The sequence below is a fragment of the Pseudophryne corroboree genome, chromosome 1 (assembly GCF_028390025.1).
Source record: "Pseudophryne corroboree isolate aPseCor3 chromosome 1, aPseCor3.hap2, whole genome shotgun sequence".
NCBI lineage: Eukaryota > Metazoa > Chordata > Amphibia > Anura > Myobatrachidae > Pseudophryne > Pseudophryne corroboree.
This window is the reverse complement of record NC_086444.1, coordinates 135,280,483-135,300,791: the sequence shown is the minus strand read 5'-3', so window position 1 is coordinate 135,300,791 and position 20,309 is coordinate 135,280,483. Positions and strand designations below refer to the sequence as shown.

The 20,309-nt window shown below is 46.1% G+C and overlaps 1 protein-coding gene across 3 annotated transcripts in view; it reads right to left on the bottom strand.

Moving 5' to 3' along the window:
• RNF180 (ring finger protein 180) overlaps positions 1-20,309 on the bottom strand; it is a 238,318-nt gene that overhangs the window by 154,317 nt on the left and 63,692 nt on the right. For 2 of the 3 annotated variants that reach the window (XM_063963102.1, XM_063963097.1), the window contains exon 2: positions 18,214-18,353. In XM_063963102.1, the coding sequence (XP_063819172.1) occupies positions 18,214-18,318 (105 nt within the window). In that variant the 5' untranslated portion in view covers positions 18,319-18,353. Of the gene's footprint in view, positions 1-17,885; positions 17,945-18,213; positions 18,354-20,309 lie in introns of those variants that run through there. The other variant, XM_063963108.1, reaches the window with a different exon arrangement.

Sequence of the window (20,309 nt, the reverse complement as noted above, 5' to 3'; positions counted from 1 at the left end):
TACTACCAAGGCACAGGCTTGGGCATTCTTATCATAGTTGGTCTTCTGTCGGTCTCGCACTTGTTCCAACCGCTGATCTACCAGGGCTCGAGCCTCCTCTAATTTAGCCTTGTGCTCTTGCACCCAAGGAGTTTCCAGCTGTACTGGCGTTTCTGTGTCGGGAACATCCAACTGTAAATCGGCAGGTAGTTTGCCCGGCTGGCCAAAGAGCAGAAAGTATGGTGAATAGCCTGTGGAACTATGGCACGTGTTGTTGTAGATCAGTAGTAGCCAACCCTTGTCCTCGAGAGCTACCAACAGTTCACGTTTTCCAGCTCACCTAGCAGGTGCACAGGGGCAGTCATTACTAACTGCCACATTTTAAAAGATCCACAGTTGGATTCTGTGAGGAGACCTGGAAAACGTGAACTGTTGGTAGCTCTCGAGGACCAGGGTTGGCTACCCCTGTTGTAGATGAATGCCAGTTCGGCCAATAGTGTAGGCCACTTGAGTCTTTGTCTAGCAGGGACTGCCCTTAACATGTTGATGAATGTCTGATTAGTGCGCTCACACAACCCATTACCCTGTGGGTGATGAGCGGTAGTATGTAATTTCTTGCACCCATAGAGAGTGTACAGAGTTCTTTGAAGAGGTGGGCCTCAAACAACGGTCCTTGACCGGTGAGGATCTGGTGCAGGAAACTGTACGGCCGGACAAACACCTGCCAGAATAGAGATGGATCCATATTGATCTTGACTTCTTTGCTGCGCCTAGGCACACCATGGTTTATTAACATAAGATCTTCATCTATTGTTCTCAGCTGCAATACAATACAGAGAACAATACATCAGGGGATTAAGTCATTACAGCAGGGGATTAAGTCTGACTGACCTGGCTCAGTTAATCCTATTAAAGGCCAAGATAAACGTGGACCCCATCTGTATCTCTGCAGTGGTTCGTGCAGTTAGGTCGTGGACGGGTAACACCACTGCAAACTTCGTGTAGTGTTCCACGATGGTGAGGGCATAATTACAACCAGTACAACTGGGCTAAAGCTTTACATGATCCAATGTCACAAGTTCCAAGGGATACCGGCTGACAATGAGGTGAAGGGGGGCCCTCTCCTGTGGTGTTGCTGACCTCCGCCTTGTGCAATTTACACAGGTCTTGCACCATTCTTCGATATCCTTTCTTAAGTGGGACCAATAGAAATGGTGGCGTATGTTGTCCTCCGTCTTTTGAACCCCAAAGTGACCCGACTGGTCATGGAAAGCTCGAAGGATGACGTTGATGGCTACCATTGGGATAATCAGTTGTTTTTGTGAGTGATGTGTTTTCAGATCCGTCCAACATCTGTATAACAGCCCCTTTGTTAGTTCTAGCCGATCCCGTTGCTTCCACAACTGTACGAATTCCGAAGGTGCTGACCCTCGTTCAGCTTTTGCGGGGCCTTGATTCGTCACCAGGTAACTCTTTATCTGCTGAATGTGTGTACACTCACGTTGCCATCGCTCCCATTCACTGTCGGTGGTCTCTCGTGTCACATCAGCGGAAGTCGAATTTGACTCAGGTCAGCCCAGTGTCCCTTTGTTGGGAGGAAACACTGCAAAGGTGGGAATGTTTCTCTCCTATGGTGCCCCTTGTATAGTGGGGAACCAGATAATGGAGGCACGTGGCAGTCTAACACTGGCTCAGCCCTACGGTGGCTGTGAGGGTGCACAGAGTACCTTTTCATGGTGGCTGTATTCAGCTGGGTCCCTTTTCTCCCAGACAGTTAGCAGTGTCAGGTCCCTGCACTGCTGTTCTCCCTTGTGTGATCCGCGTCCACGTGTGGGGTCGTTATGGCAGCAGTCACTGTTCCGACACTTCTGCCTTCGGTCGCGCTAGTGCAGGCGTCGGCGCGTTGCCGCACTCAGCCACTGACCTCCCTTGAACTCTGGTCTCCTGCTGCCACTCTCCCATTCTCTCGATCTTCTCTCCCTCTCCGTCCGACACACACCACGCACTGCTTCTCTCTCCTTCATCTCCCTCATACTGCGCATGCCTCTTTCCTCCAATCTGTTTTTTTTCTCCCCGCGGGCACGGAGGGGGAATGTCCCGCCTCTTCCTGCATCAGTCCACTCTCAGGACACATTAATCCTTCGGTTCCAGCGTACACTGGACTTCAGTTGTCCAAATCAAGGGGCGCCAACTGGGTATAGCGGGATGCCACATTCCTTGTAGCCATACTCATCTCTTCTCTGCTCTTTTGAGATAGGCATCACTGTGTACATATACAAATTTTACTATGATGCCTAGGGATGCTTTATTCCATTCCTGTCCTTACCAAACAGGAAATGACTGAGGGGGCGATTCAGACCTGATCGCTGCAATGCGCAGGCACCAGGCAGTGTCCGGAAAAACGCAGGAGGTACCATGCGTTTGGAGGGAGGATTCCTGATGTCAGCTCCGGCCCTGTCATCGCAGCGGCTGAGTAAGTCCTGGGCTGTGCAGAGACTGCACAAACTTCTCTTTGTGCAGCTCTCCTGCACATGCAATCGCACCCCTGCACAGCGATTTGCCCCTCCCCCTGTAGACGGTGACTACCTGATCGCTGGGATACAAAAAATGCACCCTAGCGATCAGGTCTGAATTAGCCCCTGAGTTCATCATGACATCACCAGATTATTATATGGCATTCCCTTTCCACTAAATGTGGCCAAAAGGATTTCAACTAAGGTTTAAAATATAGGACCTAATTCAGCATGGATCGCTATTCTGAGAAATTGCAGTTGTCTGCGAGTAGAAAGGCGCCACCCCGGCAGAAAGAAAAAACACCCCCTGCAAATTTGCGAATGCATCACAGATCGCTATCCACTCGCAGATGCATACGGAATTTCCGGGACATCGAAGATTTTTTGCCAACTGAGCAAATGTAAGTACAGTAGGTTGAGGCTGCCACTAATTTGCAGATGAGATGGGCTGGAAGTGGTCTGCGCTGACATCCGAGACCTTCCCCAAAAACGGCTGGGCACCCTTGCGGTTTTTCTGACACATCAAGAAAATGGCAGCTTTCCGCCCAGAAACACCGGCTTCCTGTCAGTCAAACAGCAGCTACATTGCGATTAAGATCGGTACACAATTTCTGTCGCTATTACCCATCGCGCGTGCACAATGCAAGTGCTACGCATGTGCAGTTGTTCGATTATCGCTCAATTTGCAATTTCTCAGATTAGCGATCCATGCAGAATTAGGCCCATAGTGTGCACAGCTTATAAAATATTGTTGCTGTGTATGAGATGGTCAACCACACAAAGAGAAAGTTAATGTGTGAATATATGATGGAGACAGTAAATCGTGTTTCAATGCAGTGTGCGTTTGCGTTTAGGGCTACACATGCATAGGCGTTTCTATCATGGGTGCAATGTGTACGGTGCACACTCATATTTTAATACTCACCTCTCCGGAGTCCAGCGCTGGGTGCTGCAGCCGTCGTGGTAAAAACAAAAACACTACCAAAATGTCCACCGCACATGCTCAGTACAACTTTTGTCTCTGGAACATGGCGGTTGCCATGTTTCCGGGATCCTGTACATGCGCAGTAGCCTCTGGCATAGTGCCGTTGCCTACGGCACCATGGAGAAGAGGGGGCCCACCCGGAGTCTTTACACGGGCATTAACAATACAAAATCTTTAAAAACATGCTTTATTAGTGTATAAACATATAATTCTTATAGTAGCTATTTCTTGCCAAGATTAATAATGATAATAAATGGAAACCAAGGTGTTCCTTCAAATTAAATTTTTGAAGATAGCTTCAAAGTTCTAGAACAGAAAAAAAAAAATCAAACATGATCTGTCACACCTTCCTAGATTTATGGAGCCAGGAATATACTTCCAATCAAAGTGCAGGCTTTGACAAATGTTTAACCATCTGTTTCTAAACGCAAGCTGCTGAAAGCAGATGTAAATCTAAATTATGCAGCCCAATGGGATACGGCAAAAAGACATAAATAATAGTTTCAAAAAGTTGAGCCATGATTGATTTGCGTCAATGTAATTGTAGCACATCATTTTCTTGCCCCATTATGAAATAAAATGTTTCAAGCTTTGCTTTACTTGCTTTGAATGCCCAGTGCTAATACACATATACATGTCATTTGGTTAGTGCTTAATGACATGTGACAAGAACAACATTAATGTATTAAATTTCCACAGGGTCCTGTAGCTCGCAGTTGTATTTGTTGGCGTGAAATCCTGCGGAGGGGTCACATTCCTCAAGTTCACAATAAATGACAGAAAGATACTTGTATAAGCATGAAAAGTCACCAGTGGGAGCTGGAGAGTGAGGAACATGCAATGCCTTTCATTGCAAAATGCAATTTAAAAGCATACTTTTTATTTTTCCCATGATGGGGCAACCTTGAGATCGCTACCATTATTGAAATGTAGCCTAGGGACTTATGTTCTGGGCGTCAGTGTTTTACAGAGTGGAAGGATCGGTCTTGCAGGAAAGTAGCATCAAATTAGTGAGCTGCAATTTACATCGTACTGGGTGTCGGGGGGTCCTGAGACTTTTGCTAGCATAGAAAATCTAGACAATTTAAAGATACCAGGAAGAGCAAGTGTCTCGGGGGAACACACATCATTTTGCTAGACACAGTGGGGAATCTGTCAAAGATTCCAGACATGGAGTTAATTCTTATAAAATGTTTTGCATTGCCCTTCCATCCTATGATAGCAAACAATGGACCCAATGATGTCTGTTTTCAAAAAATTACATAAATTCATAACTAAGAAAAAAAGGCATTTGTTTCCCCCAGCACCCTGAATGATAACAGTAACCAGATTTAAATCCCACACAATATTGGAATTCAGAGATCTCAGTTACATATATTTGCGCAAATGTATGAATAAGCCCCAAAGCCGCGTCAAGGCCTCTCTGTATATTTGGGGTCCCTAGCGTTATATCTAGGTGCAGGGTGTGGCATAAGCCAGAAATCCCAGTGCAGCATACCAGTGAAAAAACTAGTGTTATTAAATTAGTGTTAAGAAACTGAAGCTATAAAAGAAAGTGATACAAAAATGAGATGTAATTAAAATGGAGAAAAGAGGATTTTAATACCTACCGGTAAATCCTTTTCTCTTAGTCCGTAGAGGATGCTGGGGTCACCATTAGAACCATGGGGTATAGACGGGATCCGCAGGAGACATGGGCACTTTAAGACTTTCAAAGGGTGTGAACTGGCTCCTCCCTCTATGCCCCTCTTCCAGACTCCAGTTATATGAACTGTGCCCAGGGAGACGGACATTTCGAGGAAAGAATTTATTGTTAAACTAAGGTGAGATTCATACCAGCTCACACCTCAAGCATGCTGCACAACGTGGCATTCAACAGAACACAAGCTAACGGCATGAACAATTTCAGCAACAGGTTGACTATAAACGTAACACAACATGTGTGTAACCACAACTAATAACTGCAGATACAGTACGCACTGGGACGGGCGCCCAGCATCCCCTATGGACTAAGAGAAAAGGATTTACCGGTAGGTTTTAAAATCCCCTTTTCTCATACGTCCTAGAGGATGCTGGGGTCACCATTAGAACCATGGGGTTATACCAAAGCTCTAGAACGGGTGGGAGAGTGCGGATGACTCTGCAGCACCGATTGACCAAACTTGAGGTCATCATCGGCCACGGTATCAAACTTGTAAAACATTGCAAAAGTGTTTGAACCCGACCAAGTAGCTGCTCTGCAAAGTTGCAATGCCGAGACACCCTGGGCAGCCGGCCAGGACGAGCCCACCTTTCTAGTAGAATGGGCCTTCACCGATTTTGGTAGCGGCAATCCAGCCGTGGAATGAGCATGCTGAATCGTATTACAGATCCAGCGTGCAATAGTCTGCTTGGAAGCAGGACACCCAATCTTGTTGGGAGCATACAGGACAAACAGAGCCTCCGTTTTCCTAACCTGAGCCGTTCTGGCGACATAAATTTTCAAAGCTCTGACCACATCTAGAGACTTTGACTCAATTAAGGCGTCAGTAGCCACTGGCACCACAATAGGTTGGTTCATGTGGAAAGATGAAACCACCTTCGGCAGAAATTGCTGACGAGTCCTCAACTCTGCCCTATCTTCATGGAAGATCAAATAAGGGCTCTTGTGAGACAAGGCCGCTAACTCAGATACCTGCCTTGCAGATGCCAAGGCCAACAGAATGACCACTTTCCAAGTGAGGAATTTCAACCCCACCTTCTGTAAAGGTTCAAACCAATGTGATTGAAGGAACTGCAACACCACGTTAAGATCCCATGGTGCCACTGGGGGCACAAATGTAGGTTGGATGTGCAACACACCTTTCACGAAAGTCTGAACTTCTGGAAGGGAGGCTGAAATCTGTACCTTAATTGAGCCCAACTTTAGGCCTGCATCCACACCTGTTTGTAGAAAATGGAGAAAACGTCATGCTGAAATTCCTCCGTAGGAGCCTTCTTGGATTCACACCAAGAAACATATTTTCTCCAAATACGGTGGTAATGTTTAGACGTTACTCCTTTCCTGGCCTGAATAAGTGTGGGAATAACTTCACTGGGAATACCCTTTCGGGCTAGGATTTAGCGTTTAACCGCCATGCCGTCAAACGTAGCCGCGTTAAGTCTTGATACACGCACGGCCCCTGCTGTAACAGGTCCTCACGTAGATGAAGAGGACAGGGATCTCCTATGAGTAATTCCTGAAGATCTGGATACCAAGCCCTCCTTGGCCAGTCTGGGACAATGAGGATCGCTTGAATCTTTGTTCTTCTTATGATCTTTAGAACCTTTGGAATGAGAGGAAGTGGAGGGAATACATACACCAACTGAAACACCCATGGTGTCACCAGTGCATCCACTGCTATTGCTTGAGGGTCCCTCGAACTGGAACAATATCTCTGAAGCTTCTTGTTGAGACGAGATGCCATCATGTCTATTTGAGGAATTCCCCAATGACTTGTCACTTCTGTGAAGACCTCTTGATGGAGGTCCCACTCTCCTGGATTGAGATTGTGTCTGCTGAGGAAGTCTGCTTCCCAGTTGTCCACTCCTGGAATGAAGATTGCTGACAGAGCGCTTGTATGCTTTTCCGCCCAGCGGAGAACCTTTGTGGCTTCTGCCATTGCCCCTCTGCATTTTGTTCCGCCCTGGCGGTTTATGCCTGGCTTGACCATCTTCCTTGGAAGTTTTCCCCCTTTGTGACTGCTCCCCAGCCTCGGAGACTTGCATCCGTGGTTACTAAGATCCAGTCCTGGATCCTGAACCTGCGCCCCTCTAGGAGGTGAGAGCTGTGCAGTCACCACAGGAGTGAGATTCTGGTCTTGGAAGACAGGATTATCCTTCGGTGCATGCGCAGGTGGGATCCGGACCACTTGTCCAACAGGTCCCACTGAAACACTCTGGCATGGAATCTGCCAAACTGAATGGCCTCGTAGGCCACAACCATCTTCCCCAGCAACCGAGTGCATTGATGGATTGACCCTCTTGCTGGTTTCAGAATTTGTTTGACCAGACTCTGAAATTCCAGAGCCTTTTCCACTGGAAGAAAAACTCTCTGTAGTTCTGTGTCCAGTATCATTCCCAAAAATGGCAACCGCGTCGTCGGAATCAACTGTGCTTTTGGCAAGTTTAGGAGCCAACCATGTTGTTGAAGAACTGTCAGGGAGAGTGCAATGTTTTGCACCAACTGGTCCCTGGATCTCGCCTTTATCAGGAGATCATCCAAGTACGGGATAATCGTGACTCCTTGCTTTGCGGAGGAGAACTATCATTTCCGCCATTACTTTGGTGAAAATCCTCGGAGCCGTGGACAGACCAAATGGCAACGTCTGAAATTGGTAATGACAATCCTGAATTGCAAACCTCAGGTAAGCCTGATGCGGAGGGTAAATGGGAACATGTAAGTAGGCATCCTTTATGTCCACCGACACCATAAAATCCCCTTCCTCCACACTGTAGCGACTGCTCGGAGAGACTCCATCCTTGAATTTTTTTTAGGTAGAAATTGAGGGATTTCAGGTTTAGGATTGGTCTGACCAAGCCATCCGGCTTCGGGACCACAAACAGGCTTGAATAAAAGCCTTCTCCCTGTTGTAACGGGGGAACCATGACAATGACCTGATTTTGATACAACTTTTGTATTGCGTCGCATACTACCTCCCTGTCCGGAAGAGAAGCTGGTAAGGCCGATTTGAAAAATCGGCGAGGGGGAACGTCTTGAAACTACAGTTTGTACCCTTGGTATACTATCTGTAAAACCCATGGGTCAAGGTCCGAACGAAACCAGAACTGACTGAAGAGTTTGAGACGTGCCCCCACCGGTGCGGACTCCCGCAGAGGAGCCCCAGCGTCATGCGGTGGAATTGGCAGAAGCCGGGGAGGTCTTCTGCTCCTGGGAACCCCACAAGGCTGGTGATCTTTTACCTCTTCCCCTTCCTCTAGTAGCAAGGAAGGAAGAACCTCGCCCTTTTCTGTATTTATTGGGCCGAAAAGACTGCATTTGATAGTGGTGTGTTTTCTTTTGGTGTGAAGGAACATAAGGCAAAAAGGATGACTTACCCGCGGTAGCCGTAGATACCAAATCAGCGAGGCCGTCACCAAACAAGGCACCACCTTTATATGGTAGAGATTCCATATTTTTCTTGGAGTCAGCATCTGCATTCCATTGGTGAATCCACAATGCTCACCTAACTGAGACTGCCATGGCATTGGCTTTTGATCCCAAAAGGCCAATATCTCTTGCAGTTTCCTTTAGGTACGCTGCAGCGTCTTTGATATAACCCAGCGTCAAGCGTATGCTATCCCTATCTAGGGTATCTATATCAGATAAGTTATCTGCCCACTTTTTGATAGCATTACTCACCCACGCAGATGGAATGACAGGTCTAAGTAGCGTACCTGTGGTCGCATAAATGGATATTAACGTAGTTTCTTGCTTACGATCCGCAGGGTCCTTAAGGGCCGCCGTGCCAGGTGACGGGAGAGCCACCTTTTTAGACCAACGTGATAGGGCCTTGTCTACAATGGGGGGTGACTCCCACTTTTCCCTATCCTCAGAGGGAAACGGATAAGCCACCGGAATCCTTTTGGGAATCTGAAACTTTCTGTCAGGGCTTTCCTAGACTTTTTCAAATAGAGTGTTCAATTCATGAGAGGGAGGAAACGTTATCTCAGGTTTCTTTTCCTTATACATACAGACCCTTTTATCAGGAACAGCAGGGTCCTCAGTGATATGTAATACATCTTTAACCGCCACAATCATGTACTGAATGCTCTTTGCCAGTTTTGGATCTAATCTGGAATCACTATAGTCGACCCTGGAATTAGTGTCCGTGTCGGTACCAGTGTCTGCCAACTGGGCAAAAGTAAGTTTTTGTGACCATAAGGGGTCCTGTACTTGTAATAACACATCCTCCACAGATTTCTTCCATGCCTGGGTCTGAGACTCAGACTTATCTAATCTCCTACTAATAAGAGCCACATTAGCATTCAAAGCATTCAAAACATTTACCCAATCAGGAGTCGGCGGTGCCGACAGGGTCACCCCCACAGCCGTTTGTGTCCCTAATACAGCCTCCTCCTGGGAAAAGCACTCAGCCTCAGACATGTCGACAAACGTGTACCAAACACCCACAGACACACCGGGCATATAGGCAGTAAAGTCTGTCAGAGAGACACAGAGGGGATTTGCCAGCTCACAACCCAGCGCCAAATTAACGGGTCTGAAAACACTAACAAATGCCCCAGACCTGTAGCGCTTTAAATATCAAATTTATTGCACCAAATTATACTGTCCCCCCCTCCCTCGTTTTGCACCCTGATACTTGTCAGCAGTGTGAGGAAGGACCAGCGTCTCTGCAGCCCTGTGGAGAGGAAATGGCGCCGAGCTGAGAGGAAGAAGCTCTGCCTCCTTAATGGCGCGCTTCTGTCCCGCTTATTTTAATAAATAATTATACTGGCGGGGGTTAGGACAGTGCCTTGGCACTAATGTCCCCTCTTGCCAGTGGAAATTGAGGATTTTATGCTGTCTCCTGTGGATCCCGTCTATACCCCATGGTTCTAATGGTGACACCAGCATCCTCTAGGATGTATGAGAAATAGTGTTAAAAAAATTAGTAAGTTATAAGTGTTAATAAAATGTAAAGGTATGCCATACTAAAGCCATCTAGCTCAGCCAGTCAAGAGGCACCACACCTCACACCATAAATTAATAACTCCCAACAAAGAGGCTAAAAAAGGGACATGTATGTAGAAGCACCTTTTCTTACATTTATTTTTAAAGACCACAGGCTACACAGTTACAATAAACCACATCAAGATTTCAAGAGAGCTCTTCAAAGACCTAATGTTCACACAGATGGTGGGCCAACCAAAAAATGTATTATAAGAGCAATAAAGCTCACACATTATTAGCCAACAAATTTTGTGCTAAAAAGGCATCCCAAGCCATTTATTTGATTAAAGACCCCTCTAGTCACCCTACTTATGACCCTAGACTTATTAATATGATTTTTGCAGATTACAACTGAGCCTTATATAACCTTGACTCCCCTGTGGACACTACATCCCTTACGGATGGCACACGTTCATATTTAGACTCATGTACCTTACCTCAAATTGATGGTTCCACCCGTAGTCTCTTAACCGTCGGTATTTCTGCTACAGAAATTGAAATTGCCCTTAAATCTCAGAAACCATCTAAGGCGTCGGGCCTAGATGGCTACTTTAAGGTGTATTATAAAACTTTTGCCCTAAAATAAATCTCACACATGGTTCACATATTTAACGGTGTCAGGCATGGCACTCCGTTTCATGTTGATTCCACAGTCTCATGAATTGTAGTTATCCCAAAACCTGGGAAATATGCTTCCTTTTGTACAAGTTATAAACCTATGTCTTTGCTAAATACCTTAAACTATTTGCTAAAGTGTTATCTACAAGATTAAACAACATAACGGAATCCTTAACTGACCCTAACCCAAGTAGTATCCTTTCTGAGCCAACTTAGAGGGATGCAATCGCATAGTGTTTGACAGCTGTGGGCGTCGGGGGAATCACCGTGGCATTTAGTGGGCGTGGTCCAGACAATGCAGGCGTGTCCAGTCAGTTTTTGGGGAGGCTGTGTGACATCAAACGCAGGCGCTCCGAGTAAAAAAATGAGGTTGGACTGCCTGCCAGCACAGCCAGGCTACGCAGGCAGAGGTCATCCACTAATTTATGCGATCACAATTAAATTGCGAATGCATCATGAGGCAGCACGTCATATATGCGGGGCGGCCTTGCCCTGTGTTGGGCGGCCCCCAGCATGTGAGTAGATGGTTGCAGATCTTGCTGCAGAAGCAAGATCTGCGTCCATCTCTGAATACCCCCCTTAGTTCCAACCAAACTCCATTGTATTTCCCTACAACATCTAATACATGTTCATAGCTTTGTGGAGAAGAGGGTACGTTTTACCATACTTGGTGGCCCTGTCCCTCTATCAGTTTATTTTGGGACATTGTTTACCAAGTGGTTTGTCAGGCCCTTGACATTGATATCACTTTGAAACCTGTGATGGCTCTACTAAATGCCCCTCACCCTGGTGTCTCCAAGCCCCAAGATAGACCGATCACCCATATTTGTAACGCCACTAAGTTGCTTATAAAGTAGCAAACCATTGTAAAGATCACCGTCCACCCACACTGGCAACCCTAGTGGCTAAATTCAACTTTGTTGCTTCCATGGAGTATATAACTAGCTTACAGAATAACCTGACGGCTAAATTCCAGTCATTATGGTCTCCATTGTTCCCATCGCAAGCTCTTCCCATTCCTGGACTCCACTGAATGTCACTTTCCCCACCTGGACCTCCCACCTCCTTGTCCTCCCCAGGGCTGCCAAGAGAAATTCTGGGCCCCTGTACAACAACTTTCTGGGCACCCCGACCACCCTAGAGAGGGTGTGACCACAGCATGCTGGGGCATTGGCCACACCTCTTTGAGGGCGTGTCTAGCACATGAGAAGCACCCTCTCAGAATAGCATGGCCCAGGTATTTTTCAGGGGGCGTGGTCTAATCACAGGAGGCATGGACCTGGGCCCCAACTGGGCCCCTCTATCAGACCTGGGCCCAGGTAATTTGTACCCTCCCCCCCCTCTCTTGGCAACTCCTCGCCCTCCCTACCTGTTTCTGCATCATATGTTCTTAATTTTCTTCTCTGTGGTATTTCTTTTTGCTCGCTTTACTTTTTATTTTATTCTTTTACATTTTTATTTTTCCTTAAATATGCAAGTCCTTGAGTGACCACAGAAACAGAAGATTGAAAGTATATATATTTTAGTATAGATGTGTTCACTAACTGACTACCATTTGTACTTGCATTTATACTTTTGTTTTGCTTATATCTCAATGTAAGATATGAATACATCTTGTCACAATTTGTATGCTGTATACTGTTTATTTTTATTTTAGATTTTTATTTTTTGCTTAAGGGGTTTATTTACCAAGTGTCAGGTTGCAAAACCTGACGCTACCAGTCAAGTTTATGCTCAAAATTTAAAAGGGCAATGCTTTTACTAGCAAATCAGAGCTTGTAAAAGCATTGCTGTTCTAAATTTCGGGGCATAAATTTAATCAGTAACACCAGGATTTACAATGTGATGCTTAGCAAACAAACCCCGGGACTCCATATTGTGGTCAGAAGGAAACATGTAAAATACTGTGAAAAAAACTGTAAAATACTGAGAAAATATTTGTGTGATCAAACCATTGGGAGATAAGTCAAAAAGTATTATACTGTATGTTGCAAGCTGCATGACACCATATTTCTAATTCAGTAGCTGGTATACGTAATACAGTACTTATTAATACCGCTTTCACATCGCTTTGAGCGGGTCGCACCCAGGACTTGTGCACAGGTACTTCCCAGGTGTGATCCACTTGAGGCCCCTTTCAGACTGGCGGCCCCGACACGGCATGTTGCCGTGTAGATGATATCAACATGTCACGTGCGGAGGCGGCGATTGGAGATTAGATGATTTCAAAGCACCGTCTGTTCATAGTGTGAATGGGTAATGGGTCGTATCGACCTGGCAGCCCGTTCACACTGCACAGCAACCCGGCTCTGACCCGTGTTTAACCCTTCTTTAAACAGGGGTTGGAATGCCGGGTTGCTTGAGCCGGGATATTTCCCCTGAACTCTTTCACACTGCACAAAAACCCGGGTTACTGAACGTTCACGTGCAATAACCCGGGTTATTTTTGGTAGTGTGAAAGGGGTATAAATGAAATGGTTAGGCCTAAAAACTATTTTTAAAATAATTTTAAGTATTAAAATTAATCCACACCTCAGGCACGTATGTCAAGCACATAATTTAAGGCTTACAGCATATCACGGCTATTGCCTCTTATTTAATTGCCCACTAAGGGGCAGATTCAAATCAACACATGCTTTTTCCAGGTATTACGGTAGGCAGATTCTGTTCAAACTTCCAGAGTTTGCAAGCAGAATCTGCCATCTGTATTCAGTAGGGAGCAAGGGGGGGCCAACCGGGACAGACCCACGAGGGAGTGGGTGGGTGGGTGGATAGAGAAGGGGTACAACAAAGAGTGTGCAGAGCCGGCGAGAGTGGAGGGTGGGGCTGAGCGGTGGGCGGAGCCTGAGGTAACCCAGCATTAAATATATCTATAGTGAGAAGGGCAGCGTATAATACAATATGGTGAGTAGAGCAGCTTATAATACAATAACACAATCATGTATTTAAAAGAATTTCTGCTGCGGGGTACACTGGGCTCCACAAGGATAATCATAGGGGTGTAGAGTAGGATCTTGATCCGAGGCACCAACAGGCTGAAAAACTTTGACTGTTCCCAGAATGCATAGCTCTGGCCAGCCCTGAGAAGAGCTTTTTAGAAGAAAAGTGAAGACTTCAAGGGCAGCAGCAGTGTGTATATGTCTTTTGACATTCACTGCTGCAGCTCCATCTCTCCCCTGCGGCGCTGTACACTCCCGAGCGCTGGTTGCTGGGTACCTACAGCAGGAGGCTCCGGTTTTCTTCCATGGTCAGGCACACACGACGGGGGCTCTCCGGGATCGCGTGGCCGCGCTTCGGGAGGTGGTGAGTGGGTCCCGCTTGCGGGACCCGTACTTTATCGCGATACGGCGCGGTCAGTGGGAGGCGGGCCGCGCACACTGGCGGTGGACACTGTGGCAGTACAGGCATCCCACTAGATCACCAGGGCATGGGTGCAGGTCAGGTTTTCCCTTAAAACCATTTTAACAGTAGCCCACAGTACCCGGTGGTTTTGCCAGTAGGGGGATAAGGCTTAGACCTGGAGCCCCTCCCCCAGCCCCAAGGCGCCATTTCCCGCAAATGTGCCCGCCCTGGAGCTGCATATCTGTCTCTTCCTCACTCCCTGTCAGTGTCTGGGCGCCATTTCTCTCAGCTACACTGTTCCTGGGACTGCTTGGGCAAATCCTCCTGTGTAAAGCTGCCTGGTTGTCAGCGCTGTGACTTTACATGACACTTAAGTATTCTACCTGCCTATTAGACAGTGGGAGTAATTCCAAGTTGATCGCAGCAGGAATTTTGTTAGCAGTTGGGCAAAACCATGTGCACTGCAGGGGAGGAAGATTTAACATGTGCAGAGAGAGTTAGATTTGGGTGTGGTGTGTTCAATCTGCAATCTAATTTGCAGTGTAAAATAAAGCAGCCAGTATTTACCCTGCACAGAAACAAAATAACCCACCCAAATCTAACTCCCTCTGCACATGTTATATCTGCCTCCCCTGCAGTGCACATGGTTTTGCCCAACTGCTAACAAAATTCCTGCTGCGATCAACTCAGAATTACCCCCAGTGTTAGTTAAGAAAGAGTGCATTTAGTGAGGGTTTCTAGTACAATTACCCTGTGATATACATCCAGTTCTTACTGTGCAGTGTTATATCTATTGACTACATAGCTATACAAGCTGGTCCAGTGCAGTATTATTGTTAGTAATAACCACTGCATTGTACAACTGTGACTATATGTGTGTGCATTAGCTTCCTGAGTGGTTTCCATTTCATGTCTCTCACTCAACTTGCTATCCCTATATTCTATAACCTGAGGGGGCTTGGTGCCTCAGGTTTTATATTTATATAGGATTTCACAAGATATACTTTAATACGTATTTTTCTCTGTGATTTTAGTCACCATATCTCTCATATATCTCTGCTTGTGCTGACTACACTGCGCAGGGGTTTGCGTAAGAGGTATTGTGCTGCTGCCAATTGTACTGTGTTACCTAATACTGCAAGTTATATCATGTCTGCTTCTGAAGGTAACGGTTCTGGGGCGGAACACACTGCTGGTGTTGCTGAAGCCACAGATCTATATGGGGAGTATATAGCAGCTGTGGGCTCTGGTTCTGGGGGCTCCTTGCCCCCCAGTGGGACTGTGGTAACGGAGGTCCATAATGACCCACCGTGGGCTGCTTTTTCCATGCTTCTGCATACGCTAGTTAATAAATTAACACACCCTATGGGACCCCCTATGCCGGTACAGCCGTATGTGGTCCCTGCAGCTAACCCGCCGTCGGCGGACAATTTATCTGCTCAATTGAAGAAGTTGAACCAGTCCCTGACTACTAAAAAGTCTGACCCTCGCTAGCCTAAGACTAAGGGGTCCTCTAAGCGAGCTCTTATCTCCTCACAATCCACTGCTGTCACTGACACCTCGTCTGATGAAGATGGCATTTACACTGACCCCACAGATTCTGACTCGGATACTGCTGATGGGGAGGGTAGTTCACATGTGAATGTTCCTGATCTTTTGGAGGCTATTAAGTTGATTTTACTGATTACGGATGACCCCGAGCCATCTATCCCTCCTAAGAAACCAGATAGGTTCAAGCGTCAGAAGGTGGTTAAACAGGTTTTACCTCACTCTGACCACCTAGTGGATATACGTCAGGAACCCTGGGAAAACCAGGGTAAGAAGTTTGTGCCTCAAAAGAAGATGCTGGCTCGCTATCCCCTCACGCCAGAGCTGTCTAAAAATTGGGAAACGCCTCCTCCAGTAGACTCGCATGTGGCTAGGATGGTGGTTATGCTTGTCATATATTGTCACAGCTTCTCGCTATATTAAAGAGGCGGCTTCTGATGCCGGTATCCTAGCAGCCAAGGCCACTACTACATCAGTCCTGGCTCGCCGGATTCTGTGGCTGAGATCCTGGTCTGTGGATCTGGACTCTAGAAAAACCCTGGAGATACTGCCTTTCAAGGGAGATATTCTGTTTGGGGAGGACTTAAATAAGATTGTGGCTGACTTGGCTACTGCCAAAACTGCATGTCTGCCAAGAACCGCTCCTTCGGTGTCGAAGGCTAAAGGTACTTCCTTTCGCCCCTTTCGTCCTTCAGGTAAAGCAAAAGGTCAGGTGTACAACAAGCAGACCCGCACTTCCAAACCTGGTAAGCCAAAGCCCAAAAAAGCCTGGGCAGCCCATCAGCCAGCTTCCAAGACCGATAAGCCTGCCACATGACGGGGCGGGCCTCCCCCTGGGGGATCCCAGGGTGGGGGGCCGGCTTCTAGGGTATACCCAGGAATGGTTGAAGACCACTTCAAATGCCTGGGTACGGGAAGTTGTCACTCGAGGTTACGCCATAGCCTTCAAAAGTCGACCCCCTCATCGATTTTGCCGAACAGACGTCCTGTTGGACCAGATAAAGGCAAACTCTCTACATTCGGTGGTACAGACCCTCCTGGATACAGGAGTCGTAGTACAGGTGCCTCTTGCGCAGAGGGGCCGGGGGTACTATTCTCTATTCTCTGCTGTTTGTAGTCCCGAAACCGAATGGGTCCTCCCGGCCCATTCTCAACCTCAAGGCATTGAACAGGTTTGTGAAGGTTTCCAAGATCCGTATGGCACCCACCCTGACACACTTAGCTTCTTTGGGTTGGTATGGCATTAGCCGCTGACACTTCTCCTGTCGTGAGAGTGTGGTGTATGTGGCTACTAACCGTTGTCGTCTCTTTTCCTGCTACTGCATTGGGCTGGTTAACTAAAAACTGAGCTCCTGTGCAGGGATGCGGGGTTATAGAAGAGGCGGCGCTATGCATTCTGGGAACAGTCAAAGCTTTTCAGCCTGTTGGTGCCTCCGATCAAGATCCTACTCTACATCCCTATGTCTCTCCTTGTGGAGCCCAGTATACCTCGCAGAAAGAGTTATAACAAAGGTAAGTTCTTACCATAAAACTCATTTTTACCACCAGTAAAGTTTATCACTTGCGGAAACACTTTAAAAGTTAGAAAAATGGCTTTATTCAGGTGTGTAATAAGAGTGAGTAGGCGTTTGTAAAATGACAATTTACCACTCTATGTATAAAGCTACTTGAATGCCCGGAAAGTGTGTCAGTGTGGGCATAGCCTAATAGTGTAGTACAGTAATCTCAACTGTCTGTAGAACGGAGAAGGGAGGGATTTGTTAGAGCCCAATCTGTTATCTCTTTATACTTAATTCACATAATTATTATAATACACACTTACTTTTCTACCTTAAGGCAGCAGAAATTTTAATAGCAATAATTTGTAATTTATCTCATTATCAACTGGGGGACATGCTGGTTAAATCCATGTGGAGTTTCCTCTACAGGTTTGTGTTTTGTAGGTTTTTATTGGCAGAAATATCACTTGTAAATGCATCTAATGTCTTCTGCTAGAGAGAAATCTTTTAATTAACAGAAAAGGAAGCAGTTGGCCAGCTTACAGCTACTGCAAAGCTATTCATTATTAGAATTATATTATAAAGCTGTAAAATACACTGCAGTACCACAGTATGCAAAACACAGGGCACCCAATAGTAGTTCTTTGCACAATAGCTGACAAACAGGCCTATTCATTATTGGAGTATCGATGTGGACTTTGTTCACTCACCAAGCTCCAAAAGTTCCATCTTCTTAAGGCGTTGGTCCCCGCAGCCCTGGTCCTTCCTACTAGAAGGCGATACAGAGTATGAAGGATACATTTGGATCCCTCCTTTATCCCTCGCCAATTGGGAGTGACCCTGCCTGTCACTGTAAACTACTTATTAGCTCCAAACTTGGCAGTGTAAGGAACATGGCAATGTTCTAGCACATTTACATCTGTCGCCACATGGATACTTAATTAATGGGAGCTTAATAATGAGCAAATAAAAAAGCAAAATATGAACCATACATCCAGCATGTAACTTTATAGAGAAAATAAAGTTTCTGGGCCTCACCTGAGATGTTATAAGATCTTGATCTTTGATGAGGCAGTCCGAGTTTGCTACACACTTTCTACATTTCCAGCAACGCAAAAGAACTGGTTCTCCCTTATGGCTCATTTCATGTGTCTTAGGACTTTTTATACCCTGCAAATCTAATAAAAGCACATAAGAGTAAGCCAAGATATTAGTATTGCTGAAAGACTGACTTTGAATACTGACATATTTTTCCATCCTAACTACCTTGCTATGAAGACTACTTTTTTGTATCTCTATGCTTAATTTGGCACCTTTTGGGATGATTGCATTGGTTAAATTGTCTGTAATTTTTATGTGTAGAACTCATTCAAAGAAAGAGTAGTGTACTTTGTGCTTTATAAAAATGCCATTGGTTTCTTTAACACAAGATTGAAATGCACAGTCTTTTTTCTTCACTATTGCATGAACATTTTTATGTATGGACCAGTTTTTATTTTGTGTAGTGGGTATGTTGTCTGCGCTACTAGGGGGGCTTTATTTCTCCTGGGCTAAGCCCATTTTTCCACTTTTGCACTCACCACACTCCAGCATCAATATCACTCAGTTTTTTTATGCAGTACACACACAAAATCTAATAAAGTCACATATAGGGGGGAATTCAAATGTTTGAAAAGTCGGTTGGGTGTCTGTTTTTTCCTGTCTATTAGACACCCAACTAACTTTTCATACAATTGAATTCCACCCATACTGTTCTATACATTACAGCATCTATTCACCATGAGAGATGGGCTGGGAGCATGGCCAGAGGTTCACAGAGCACTGGTCATGCCCCCACATCGCCGAAAATGGAGGCGTGGCCCGTGATTACGGCACTTCCCTAATTTAGGACGTCCAGTCTCCCAACTGTAGGGAGGTATGTTGTTCATACACCGTTGTAATATGTGTGTACTATTCGAGGTGGCATAGTAGAGTAATTGTGCACACCAGCAAATGTCCAGTGTTAGAGAACAGCCCAGAACCCTAGTGCCCAGTAACAGCGCTGCCGCCGGCTAGGGAGGAGAGGGTCCTGATGGAGTCTGCACACTGTCCTCCTCCTCTCTAGATACGCCCCTGACTGTCTAGTATTAATATTCTATTCGGATTTCTTATCCAAGTTACTATAGCTAGGAAACATACAGTATTAAACAAGAAGGATTGGAAACTGCTATGAAACTTTGTCTAAGTACAGTAGATAATGTGGCTTACTCCTGCATAATAACAGTTGCACTTCACGCATGCAGTACTTTGTAACTTTCCTGGTAACTAACAATAGGGGTTCTTCCCTACACGACTCCAAATGCTTTCTAAGCTCTATTCTGACGCCTACAAGTTTGCTGACTGTAGGTTTGAATAATAAGATATCGTCACTGCTCTTTAGTTGGAGATTAGTCACTTTACTCCCCTAATATACTGAGAGCAGAATGCACTCCCGTGCAGTACGCAGTCCAGGCTTTATCTAGGTGATGTGGCTGCAATCTATACGCAGGCGGTTGGCTGTCTCTTAGCGCCTCTCTGACTTTATAATAGGGATGCTGGTTAAGTTGAATTAATGTAACTGTGCACTGATATGTGACTATAAAGCTGTTCCTGTGAGCGGCAAATGATGTGTTCTCACTGCCACTGCTGAGGTCTCTTTCTAGGTTTCATTTGTGATGCATGTCTGTAGAGTTACAAGGTTACTGACCTGATGACATGCACTGACGTCATTCCCGATTCCTGCATCGGGATCCCGGCGGTCAGGATATCGATGCAGGAATCCTGACACAGGTGAAATACTCCATGAGGGAGAATATAACCCTTCGGTCTTCGGTCATCACTGGGCCCGAAGCATGGTGAGCGCAGCAAGCCTGCAAGGGGACACGCTGCGCTCGCTGCAGGTATTCCAGCTGTCAGGAACCTGGCGTTGGTTTCCTGACCACCGGGATCCCGACAGCTGGCATATCATACTGAATCCTCTGAAGCTGGTAGTTGGATACCAAATAGATGCTTGCTCAGTCTCCAGCAGCTGCACTCATGACAGGATCAGTCTCCTCCCTTTCCCCAGTTTAGTTCTCAGGGGACGATCATTCACTGCTCCACCATTAGCCCACCTA